This window comes from Nannobrachium achirus, assembly GCF_963921795.1.
Source record: "Nannobrachium achirus genome assembly, chromosome: 2".
NCBI classification, from domain to species: Eukaryota; Metazoa; Chordata; class Actinopteri; order Myctophiformes; family Myctophidae; genus Nannobrachium; species Nannobrachium achirus.
The window spans coordinates 18,300,952-18,313,003 of NC_137811.1; the positions used below are offsets into that span (position 1 = coordinate 18,300,952).

The window sequence follows — 12,052 nt, forward strand, 5'->3', positions numbered from 1 at the left end:
CCTTTCGTTGAATAAAGCCCTTAGTCTGCGAAGCGTGATTCAGCTGGAACGCATAGCTCCACACCGCAGGTATTCACCGCGGCCCTGCGCGGCTGGACAGGAACCTCTCTCCGTATGAATCGGCTGTTTGTCGGGGCTAATGAGATGTAACTACGTGGGAGTTATGTAAGTGACCAAATATCCAGCGGCCTCTAACGGATGCTCTATGCAGGGCGTTGCGACTCCCACCGGCCACCCACCGGCCCACCTTTTGTAGACCACATGAAGATCAGTACACTCTGCTCACATACACACACACACACACACACACACACACACACACACACACACACACACACACACACACACACACACACACACACACACACACACACACACACACACACACACACACACACACACGCGCGCGCACACACACACACACACACACGCGCGCGCACACACGCACACACACACACACACACACACACCGGGCACTCAACCCTGAAAACATGTGCCAGCCCACATGGACACTGACACGTACGCTATGCGCGCACGCACGCACGTGTCCAAACACGCGTTATGCATGCACAGATGTGCCCATGCCGTGCACGCACCTTTTCGCGCGAACGCTCACACCTCTCACCTGTCCAAACGTTCTCCAGAACGCTGTACAGCAGAGCCGGCTTCATTTATAGTCTTTCTTCGGTGTGTTTTTGCTTTATTTACTTTCATGTATCTTTTCATCGCGTTTGATTTCCAGCCACGCAGCTGTTGACAGAAGGCTGCCTGCCCCAGCACCCCCCGTAAACTTTGTGACCCGCGCTAGAAAGTGGAAAAATACTGGAAAACAATGTGTCCTATCATGTCTCCTACAGGCCTGATAAGGTAGTGCAATAAGGAGTGCATCTCGCATGGGTCTGAGATGTGAGTGCCGTGCCATGCAGGTACACTCCACTTCACGCTGAGATGAAACGGCACAAAGAGCACTTGTCACTCGCCTGCGGACATTCAGAGTGGGTGGTCCCGTCTCGTTAGCGCCTCCGTGTGGTGGTGGCCTGTAGGAGCGGCTCCGCCCTCTCTGCCTCCCACTCCCACCCCCTCGCTACACACCACGGAAGGACCACCATCACACCGCTGACCCTGCTTTGGCCTTTTGGAGAAGAAAAAAAAATAGCGGCTGTCAAACCTCCGACAGTCACGATACAGAACGTTACGCGTTACACAGATTTCAGCGCGGTTCGGTCACACTCGTTTCAGTCTCTTAGCCACAATTCACAGAAGCTATAATACGGAAGAATGATCTGTACTTATAGCTGAGAATAATGGAGGATTAATCCCCGGATATTCGAAATTTGGGTTCCTTTATCAACTGCTCATGTTTATTGTCAAAAGCATATATGTGTTTCGTTGTCATCATTTTGACATAAGCATGACATGCCATTATTATTGGGCACTGGGGTGGAAATAGAAATCTAGGTACTGTATACTGTATGAAGAATCATGACGGGGAGAAGGTTTAAGTATGCGTCTTCCCGTCCTCGTGTAAGCCCAATAATAGACCATTTACAAGCACCGCTAACCACAGGGATAAAAGTTGCTTACACAGGGGGAAAAAAGTGACGAACTTGTGACGCGCTGACGGTGTCGGCTAAGGTCTCCTGAACCATAGAAGTGTGATGTTGAAGGCAGCGGACTGGCCTGCCCCCTTTATTGATTCAGATTTAATGAGAAGTCTAATGGTAAAGGCTGAAACAGTGGGGGCTTTGAGTGAGCCTGTGATTAAAGTGATGGTCGCTCCTCCGCGTTGCTTACGTTGGACTTGGCTTCACAGATTAGAATAATACAGGCACTATAAGCCGGGGCCTGTTCCACTCTGCTCAGCCCCAGAGCCCACTGCCCGGCCCCCAACCTCATGTTGCCTCCTTCTCATTATAATGAGTGTCTTTAGGTCTATCTATACCTGTATGCTGTATACATACTGTATGTATCTTTAGCATCCACTGAATCTACAGGAATGAAGCAGTGATTCTCTGCTCTTTTCATTTCCAGGACCCACAGTTTTCTATGCATTAGGCCACAGACCCCCATTTGATACAATTTATTTTTTCTTATTATCCCTGGGACCCTGATCTACGGTACACTGCAATATCCCCCAGTGTAACTCTGGGGCGGCAGTGGCTCAGGGGTAGAGAGTTGTTCCCAAAGGGATCCCAGTTCGATCCCGGGCTCCCCCAGAGTTAGTGTTGATGATTCCTTGAGCAAGACTCTCAACCCCTAGTTGCTCCCAATGAGCAAGTTAGTGCCTTGCATGGTTTCCTCCGCCATCGGTGTGTGAATGTGTGTGAATGGGTGAATGTAATGAACAATCTCTGTAAAGGGCCTTTACTGTAAATGCACCATCTGTACAAATGGAACCAAACGTGAGGGTCCATTTGGTTCCCAACTACCATGATGTGGGGGACCCCCTGGAACCCACTCAAGGACCCCATGGGGGTCCCTGCCCAGACCCCGTGTTGAGAAGGAAGGGTATGTGAGCGCAGCATTTTGCTTGGCTCTGGTCGCCATATATGAGGCCACCTGTCACTCTGTAACTCCACCTAGAAGCATCTCAGGCCAGGCTCTTAGGGAGCGCTTGCCATGTCTGCTTATTATGAGCGACTTTGGGTTTTCTTTCTTTCTTTTTTAAAATGTATTAGTATTTATTTACCCCGTTATGGCAATTAATTCCTCCGCACACACAAGTACAAGTCTGTGTTGCCACTGCTACTGACACTGCCCTGTAGTAGATTATATATTATCATGATTGATTATGTGTGACGTTATAGAGTAGATCATGTGTTCATTGATTATATTAATATCTAGTTCTTATTCTTATCTCATTGATACTGGAAAGCTTGTAAGAGTCTAGGTGTCTCACTAGGACTGAGCTAGTGTTTTGGTAAAGCCTATACAGCTCGTCCCAAAGGCCTTGGAGCCATACAGTATAACTCTAGTGTCTGACCATTATTCTTGGCAGAACTACTTTGCACTGACCGAGTGTTAATCGTACTTCTGTCCATGATATTGCATAACCACCATCGCCTAATACATTGTCTTGTCTCCTCATCTTCTCATTGATTATTGATTGATCTGAATTTCCACCACAGCCCCCACCGGGAGGACATAGAGCCTTTATCCTACGTCCTCCCACCCAACACTCCCTGCTGACATGTCATGGTGCCGCCACAGGCCGTATCACCCTCCCCGCCCAGCTTCCCACCCCGAAAAAAAGGCAATTTCTTTTTATCCCACCCACCTCTGACCGGAGGTGAGTCGAAGGCATTTTTTGCAGCAGCCCATTATTGACAACACTGTGGATACGTCACCGCCATTATGCAGGACAGATTTAAACAAGGAAAAGGAATTGTCGAGCGATACAAATAAGTGATTTAGCATTCCCAACGATCGCAGTCGGAGCTGACGATGGACTTGAGATGAAAAATTAATAAATACAATGTACAGACCGTTCTGGAATAATATAACACCAGATAAAAATGGCTAGTCCGGAATTCTCCTTTAAATGTTTCACAGATATTCCAAATATTTCACTTTTATCACCTGCGACGTCCCTTGAAAGGTCACGAGCCTCGCATAGCGACACGTAGTGAACTTGTAGATCTGCTCTGTAATACATAACGTGCAAGTGTAGGTTTAAAAGTGCTCATGCGGCCTCTCGTCCCCATAGCCGCGGGAACTAATTTACAGTAGGGGGTGCTGTCACGAGCTCCTCATGCACGCGCAAGCAGCGCACGTGTCGCGCGCGCAGCGTGCGCAGCGTGCGCAGCGTCTGGATTTCTTGGTACCAACAGTCAGACAACAAGTGCCAGTTTCATAAAATCATTCAGTTCCCGGAGCGTTTCAGTTAATCTACTTAGTTACTTTACACCACTGTCTACAACAGCAAGCATGATGGTTCCCAAACTGTTTAGCCTGTGAACCAAGAGACATTAGGGTACCCTGTACCAAACAAGTAGTAATGAATAGCAGATCTACAAGCTCACAATGAGTCGCTTCGCACTGCGTTGTGACCCATACAATGTGTCCGCCGCATCGGTCCCGACCCCAGTGTTAGGAAACAGCTGGTTCTGGTTAGCCCAAACAGTACATTAGCCAGCACAGCAGCATAGCATAGCATTCATCATTATAAGTATATATAACCAGTGTTGCAGTGGTCTTGGGTCGCGCGCCCCCGACGACCCAAACCTTTTCTGAGCCGGGGTCTCGCACCCGCCCAAGTTCACACCTCGACAACTGTTTAACAAAGAAACTAGCCTATTTGCATATCAATAGACCTGTATAGTAGGTGTCGAGCGACGTCCGCGACCCCCCAAACATTGAATCACCACTGCACCACTGTATATAACCACGACTCACCAGTGAGGACGCAACGTCACGCGAGGACTAGCAGAGGGTCGATGTTTAATGCCTAGGTTGTGTTGTCTTGGTGTTCTGTTTATATTCCTTTATGCCCGTGTTGTTATATTTCACCGAGTCCAAGACGCACCGCACCGTAGTACGCACGGGGAGAAAGTTAAAAGGGAAGGCCTTTGAAAGCTATTTCCTCTCTAAACAGTGCCCAGAAGCACATTTCAAAACAAGAGTCTTTCTTTTTTTTTTTGTCTATACAATCGATCATTCAACACATGTTTATTTTGAAATTGTACTGGAAATAGAAGTAGCCAATAGCTCCTACTTCACGCCACTGATGTCAGAGCCTCTACTTGCCGAGGGGCAATATTTTTCCCCCAACCCCCCTTTAGGGGGTGCGGTGGGGGGTGCGGTGGGACCTGGGGGAGAGGGTGCGGGCACACCCCCAGCACCCCTACTTCCCTCGGGTATGCTCGTCCCTTATTTTGGGCTTGTTGGTCCTTTTCTTTTTGATCCGCGGCTGCTTATTTCCCTCGCTAAATCTGGCAACACTGATCCCCCCCCCCGGCCTTCACCACCACTCGTCCTCATCTCACAGATGTGAGTGGAGGAGGAGGAGGGGGGAGGGCATGGGGGGTGCTTTCAGCACAGAGGCCTCTCTCATATCCTTCACTGCCAGCAAAAGAAGAAAAAATATATATACCGACATAAAAAATAAACACATTTCGGTAGGAAAGCTAAGTCACACCAGTAAAGAGCCAACTGGATCTCAACTCTCCGCATGGCTGGACATCAAAGAAAGACATCATGTTTGTGGATGCTCTCTAGCTAGCTAGCTGCCCCGCTGCAGCGCTATAAGCTGGCTGGCTTGTTCTTGAGTATAGCCAGGAGTGAGTGATTTGTTAAAAGTGGTCCACGGTTCTGTTCCATTCCAAATATTATGTTGGGTGTAGTATCTCAGATCACAGTGATTACTGTGTACCGTTCGGGCATGTCTACCAACACCACAGCATTTGACAAGATGGCAGTTTCTTTTTTTCTTTTCTTTTTTAATTTTTTTTATTATCATTGGTTAGCACTGAAATGTGTTTTGAAAATAAAATGTAGCTCTACAGTGCCTAAGCAGTACAAGTTTTTAAGACAAGAAACTTTTAAGTAATACAGCTCTAAAAATATATATTTTGAGATATGGACTTTTGATTTTCATAAGCTGTAGGCCTATCCCATAAAGTTTTGAATATTTCACTGCATGGGCAATGTATCTAGAATAAATGAAAGTTAATATTTTTACGGAGTTAGGGATAATAATGACGTTTTCCACAATATTCTAATTGTTTTAGACAAAGCTGTATTTCAGCCAGTGGCAGTGTTTTCTCAGAGTTGATAACTAAATCGTCTCTGTCGGGTGGAAACCTCCTACCGGTATGTCCAAAACAGTTTTCAGATATAAATTCAAAAATAGCAAAAGTAAAGATCCAAGCTCAAAAGCATCGCTTCACACTGCGTTCACTGTCTGCAGCCGTCTGTTTGGTACTCAGACACAAAGTCCTTGAACCAGCGGCAGAACTTTTTCATTCTGCTCTTTGCACATTGTTTTGCTCCAAGCTTCTGTTCAATCCATGTGTTAGATTCCAACAGATACTGCATCCTGGAGAGAGAGAGAGAGAGAGAGAGAGAGAGAGAGAGAGAGAGAGAGAGAGAGAGAGAGAGAGAGAGAGAGAGAGAGAATATAATGAGCTTATAAACATCTATCCAGTTATACATTCGCTTTCTAGATATTATTTTAACCTTGTATCCACCTGTTTCCGCGAGAATTTACTGTAGCATTATTTGCGGTACACATACAAGCTCACGTCGCGTCGCAGATGCAACCGTTGTGAGCTTGTAGATCACTCTCGGCTGCGGCGCCGGAAGCTGCCTGCACATTCTGTGCAATGCACGATGGGATGTTGGAAAGTTGTGGATAGGCACAGTACACCAGGCCCATTGCAAGATGCTGTACTCTGTCACCTACTTTGAACTACACCACGCTTTCATGGTGATGAACGGTAAGGTGGGCCCGAGGAGGAAGATCAAGCACGACCCTAATCAGTTTGTTCTGGGCTCTGAATGTACCTGGGTTGCCATGTCTGCTTATAATAAGCAATTTGTATCTATATATATCTATAATATAGTATCTAGTTGCTTATTGGGCTTACATTCTAATATTTTTTAAACCAGTGGTTCCCATATTTTTTCCCCTCAATATTTTTTAAATAGCAAATATACAGGCTCACAATGTGTCGCAATGTGACACAATTGTGAGCTTGCTGATCTGCTATTTTCAAATGTAAAGTAGTATAGCCTACTGTAGTTGCTTCTGTTGGGCTTATTTTTTTGGCAAAATCTGGCAACAGACAATTCCATGTCACTTCCTTACTTGGGAGGAAGTGAAAAGATGTTTTTGAAGCAGCACACAGAGAAAAACTCTCTAGCGCCCTCTGTAAAAGAAAATGGCAGCCTCCATAGAGAGGGCCAGGAATATGGTGAATAGGTTAGCCTCCAGGATACAACCCAGGTAGAAGACGTGTTTTTTCTTGTTATCACAGTGTCACCTACTTTAATTGTGACTTTGCTGAGTTTCTGACTAGATCCAAAGAGGATACGTTCAGTTTTACCTAGGTGAATTGAGAGTCTGTTGTCATTGAGCCAGGTAAGGTGCAGATCATGTTTAGTTCACAGTTAAGGGCCTTTTCAACCTGCAATATGTATCTACCTGAGACTAGGAGAGCCTAGTCATCCACTCACAAGCAGATGACATGTCGTTTAATATGTATATTAAGAACAACAGTGGTCAAAGTATACTCCCTTGGGGGACTCCACAGTTTACTGATAGGGGGGGGGGGACAGGGTTCCGTTGACTTCCACCATCTGTTCCATCCCCACCAAGTAAGAGTGCATCCATCTCACTGCTGTGCTGTCAAGACTGATAGCTTTACGTTTATCAATCAGAATAGAGTGATCAACGGTGTCAAATGCCTTCTGGAGGTCCAGCATGACCATGCTGTAATATTTGCCATCGTGAATCGCACGTTTGATGTAATCATTCAAATAGATGAGGCATGTGTCTGTGGAATGGGACTCTCTGAAGCCAGATTGGAACTCATGAATCAATTTTTCTCTTCAAGATATCTAGCCAACTGTTCGTAGGCAATTTTTGCCATTAGAGATGGAACTAAGGATTGAAATTGGGTGGTAGTTGCCAGGGTCACTGTGTTTTTTGTGCAGGGGGGTTACTTTGGCTTGAATTCCTGGGGGATGTAACCCTGCTTGATAGATAGATGATGACACTTACTTTCCGTTTGAGTCTGTGGTTTCTCCATCTTTGCCCATGATCAGATATTGTTTTCCTGTGACCAGCTTCCCCTTACACTGAAACCTCTTGGCGAACACGCGAGTGTCGCTCACCGTCACCAGCGTGTCTCCGTCTGTAAGGCACAGTGCATACCGTTACTCACACTCAAGCCCCCAGTACCACGATAGAACGTTGAAGCAGCCTTAGCCTGGTGGTCAATGCGTGCGTATGCTAATGCTACTGTATACTCTAGTCAGTGTGCCTGCTCGGTGCCTTGCGGTGCTCAATACTTCTGCAAAATTGGCTTCCTTCTCGTTGCCAATTCTAGTATTTCCAGCAGTCTTCTGGGTGCTTCAAACACCACTGAGTAACTTTCATTGAAATGAATTGCTGGGGGCGGGGTAGTCCGCTCTCTATTATATATTACCTCTATGCTCACACTACCTTTCACGTCAGGTGGAAATCTCATGAGTCCAAAAACTGTTCAAGGCAGTGGTACTCAGTGAGTACCATTCTAGATGCGGACGGATATTCTGTCTATTTCAAAATAGACAGTGCTTGATATAGAAATCTACGACTCAGTCAATGTTCCACAGGAGGGTTCAGAAATGTCAATGTTCAGTGTATGACAAACAGGTGAGAGATAAATTAACACACTAAACAGCATTTCTCAAACAACATTTCTGGTGAGTATTACTTACTTGCTTTGAGCACCTCCAGTACTCTGGTGGTGTACAGCTCAAAGTTGCTCTTCACAGAGATATTGAGGACCTCAACGATGAATCCTGAAACAAACATCACAAATCACACAGTATCGTTCATGAAAGGATTTAAACTTTTTTTATGTGTGTGTCATTTTACCAAACTCTGTATACCAAGTCTGTATTTATAATGACTTTCTTTATGGATCGGTTGGGGTTTTATTTTGGAGCCTTATACTTACCATAGTCTACTGTAGGGAAGTAACACGCATGCTGCTGACGCTCATCTGATCTTTTTGCTCCAGATACACTCCTCTCCTTATGGCAGGGTCCTCCAGGAAGGAAGAGAATGTATTGAAAAACAACAACAACCAACCTGTATAGTCATTGGTAAATGGTGCTTTTATATAACGCCTTTATCCAAGTCACTTGGTAGATTGTGGATTACATTCAGCCATTCACACACACAGATTCATACACCAATGGCGGAAGATACCATGCAAGGCAGCAACCTGCTCATCGGGAGCAGTTAGGGGTTCAGTGTCTTGCTCAAGGACACTTCGACAGTAACTCTGGGGGAGCCCGGGCCGCTCTACTCTACTGTTGTTGTGTCATCATGAGATGTAGTTTCAATATGAATTTATTTTGAGGTGAGAATGATTTGTTTCAAATTTCAAATCCATGGTCGATTTTATCAAGATAAGAACCTGCTTGAAAATGTGCTCGCATGTTTTCGAAGCCGTGAGGTACCCATGTATGAGGACCACTTTTTATGGGTCGGAAGTAAATATCCACTTTTTCATTTCGATCAATTAAAAACAATTCCGACATTTTTCAAAAGTATTTCACAAATAAATAAATAAATAAAAACATTTTAGAAGGAGTGAAAATAGCAAATCTACACGCTTGTAGGTCTGCTATTTTCACTAAAGTTTGGGTCCCGGACAAAAAATATTATTTCTCTTTTGGGTCTTGAGTGCGTGCGTGCGTGCGTGTGTGCGTGTGTGCGTGCGTGCGTGCGTGCCTGCGGGCGTGCGCGAAATTACAGTATGCATGTCTGTGAGGAAGGATAGAGGTGGGAATAAAAAGGCCTACTTTCTGCACATTGGCACACATCCCCTGAACAAAGTTTGGAGACCATCTTGCTTCTTTGGGGGGCAGAGTAGAACACAGTGCACTTTCTGTCTGTGGAGGAAGGAAAACACAGAGAGCCAGTTGTATTCCCTAAATGAAACACAGGTGACCTCCAGTCCCTTAAAGGTGATTCCACAGAATCCACACAGAACCAGAACATACAGTATGTATGGCTGCTGTCAGGTGGAAACCTTGTATGTCCAAAACTCTTGGAGGAAAAACTAAAGAATCTGTGTTAGTCAATCCACTGTAGTTATTTTTAGTCACAAGCTCTGGTTGCACTGGTTAAATATTCATGAAAACCCACTTTGAAAATCTGCTGATAAATCTACCTCTGATTTCTTTTCCCAGATTGAGATTTTGGTGATAACAAGCTCTATTCAACTGCCCATAACTCGGCTATTTTCTCTACAAGTAACTAATCAAAAGATTAATTATGGAGATACAAGGTTTATGTCCAACAGTGATGATATATCCAGAACACATTAGATGTAGGTTTGAACAGAAGAAAGGCTTACAGTGTGCTTACTTGCAGTGGAATAATTACCCCGATATTTTACTTAAAGGTGTGATGTCACGCACGGACGTTTAACATTATGAAACAGTAACACGTGGTCTCTCTGTAAATGTTCTAAAACAGGCAGCGAGAGGCAGCAGCGCAGACCTGGAAATTGAGGAAGTAGCCTCAACTTAAAATGTATTTTAATTGTAATTCTGCACACGTATATAGAATATACCGGTATACGAATTTTGTTATCTTAGTTACCTCAATATCGTCCACGGGAACTAGTCTGTTCACGCTATCAACACCTCCACCGGCTGTCAGTCAGTCTGTCAGTCAGTCAGTCTGTCTGTCCGTCACACGTCACATCACACTTTTGCCCTACTCATATCTCCGCCACCGTTGCCTCTATCCATGCCAAACTTTGACACATACTCCTTGGTTGCCAAACTACAACCTCCACCCCTCATTTCTCACATGGCCCTCTTCTAGCGCCACCATCAGGCTGATATTTTCAAACACATTTTTGGACACTGCTCCTACAGATTTTGCCCTAAAATCACGCAAAGCCGTACACAGCATCTCTAAATTCATGTCATCAACATGGATCTGTCCCATTTCCCACATTCCCTCCTGGCTACCATTGCCTTCTAAAGTTTTTGTATGCGACCTGACGGTCGCTTAATTATCTCCCGATTAGGGAGTCTTACTGTTATTTTTGTACAGTACTTGAATAAATACTTACCTGGCTCATAATAGTCATAGACTGAGGCTGAGGCAGGCTGTAGGAGGCCTACAGGAACGTTCTGCACTGCCCCAAATGTGATGCATTCTCTGGGGTTCAGGAGCTAGAGCAGCATGGAAGATGTAAACAAAAAAATCAGAACCAGTGTGAAGTGAGCGGTGCTAAATATACGTTAATTTCATTAAGCTTCCCGCGAAGCTTGGCCAGTGTGGGATGGGGCGGGACATACGTACATACTGACGCGGGACATGGATACATACAGACAAAGACAGATGTAGGAGCAGTTAGCACCGCTCAAACACATTTACTTTTTAAAGTACCGGTACATTTTCAATGACAGTGGGACACATTTAGCTTTGTTTCGCTTCATTTTGACAGAGAGGCAGCTGAGATTGAGTTACTTCAGTACATGAGAAACTAAACTCAGTCCATTTCGATCATAAAAACGGATTCCCTTGTGATATGTTGTTGTTGGTAGAACATAAACAATAAATAAGTTGAACTAAAATTGGCATAATAGTGATCATATATTTTTACAAGACGTTTTTGTATATTATGTTTAAATCTGTCTCTTACCTCATTGAAGTAGAGCACCACTCTTCCCTGGATGACTTCATAATGTGAAATGTATTGTTCGGGTGTCTCTTTTAGCTGTGGAAACAAGAAGAGTTCAGAATGGGGGAGTTCAATCTTTCCTGGTTCCTTAAAAGCTGCAATTTTACTATTGGTCGAAGAGAACCCTTACAGTAATGATGATGATGATGATGAAGAGGAGGATGGTAACTCACCTTTTCCAGATCTGTGATTTGGGCCTCAAAGCCACTGAGCAGTCTGATGTCAGCGATGGCCATTCCTGTGAGGTTTCTACTCAGACTATGACTGGACAGACAGACAGACAGACAGACAGACAGACAGACAGACAGACAGACAGACAGACAGACAGACAGGTTGATACAGGGCAGTAAAGACAGACAGAAATTAAATTGTGTACGGTATGTACTTCTGAGCCTACTGAAGAAATGAGTGAGATTGTGAGATTAGCTCCGGAAAGACAGACGGCTCGTTATCGTGATTATTGGAACGCATGTGTTGCCGCAGCCACGAGCCGAAGGCGAGTGCCCGTAGGCAGCGCAGAAGTTCCAATAATCACATAACCCACACCCTCTTGTGTAATATTGTGATTATAGTTGCCCTAAAAAAAACGTGTCAACTTAATTTCATTGTAATTAAGATATTCAAGCTACTAT

The 12,052-nt window shown here is 44.8% G+C and overlaps 1 protein-coding gene across 1 annotated transcript in view; it reads right to left on the reverse strand.

Moving 5' to 3' along the window:
• Positions 1 to 5,417: 5,417 nt before the first annotated feature.
• Positions 5,418 to 12,052, reverse strand: part of LOC308280459 (complement C4-A-like) — a 34,219-nt gene continuing 27,584 nt past the window's right edge. The window contains exons 34-41 of the mRNA XM_080720735.1: positions 11,594 to 11,684; positions 11,382 to 11,456; positions 10,806 to 10,908; positions 9,520 to 9,609; positions 8,667 to 8,756; positions 8,425 to 8,508; positions 7,724 to 7,856; positions 5,418 to 6,037 (exon numbers count right to left, since the gene is read on the reverse strand). Of these exons, the coding sequence (XP_080576861.1) occupies positions 5,896 to 6,037; positions 7,724 to 7,856; positions 8,425 to 8,508; positions 8,667 to 8,756; positions 9,520 to 9,609; positions 10,806 to 10,908; positions 11,382 to 11,456; positions 11,594 to 11,684 (808 nt within the window). The 3' untranslated portion in view covers positions 5,418 to 5,895. The remainder of the gene's footprint in view (positions 6,038 to 7,723; positions 7,857 to 8,424; positions 8,509 to 8,666; positions 8,757 to 9,519; positions 9,610 to 10,805; positions 10,909 to 11,381; positions 11,457 to 11,593; positions 11,685 to 12,052) is intronic.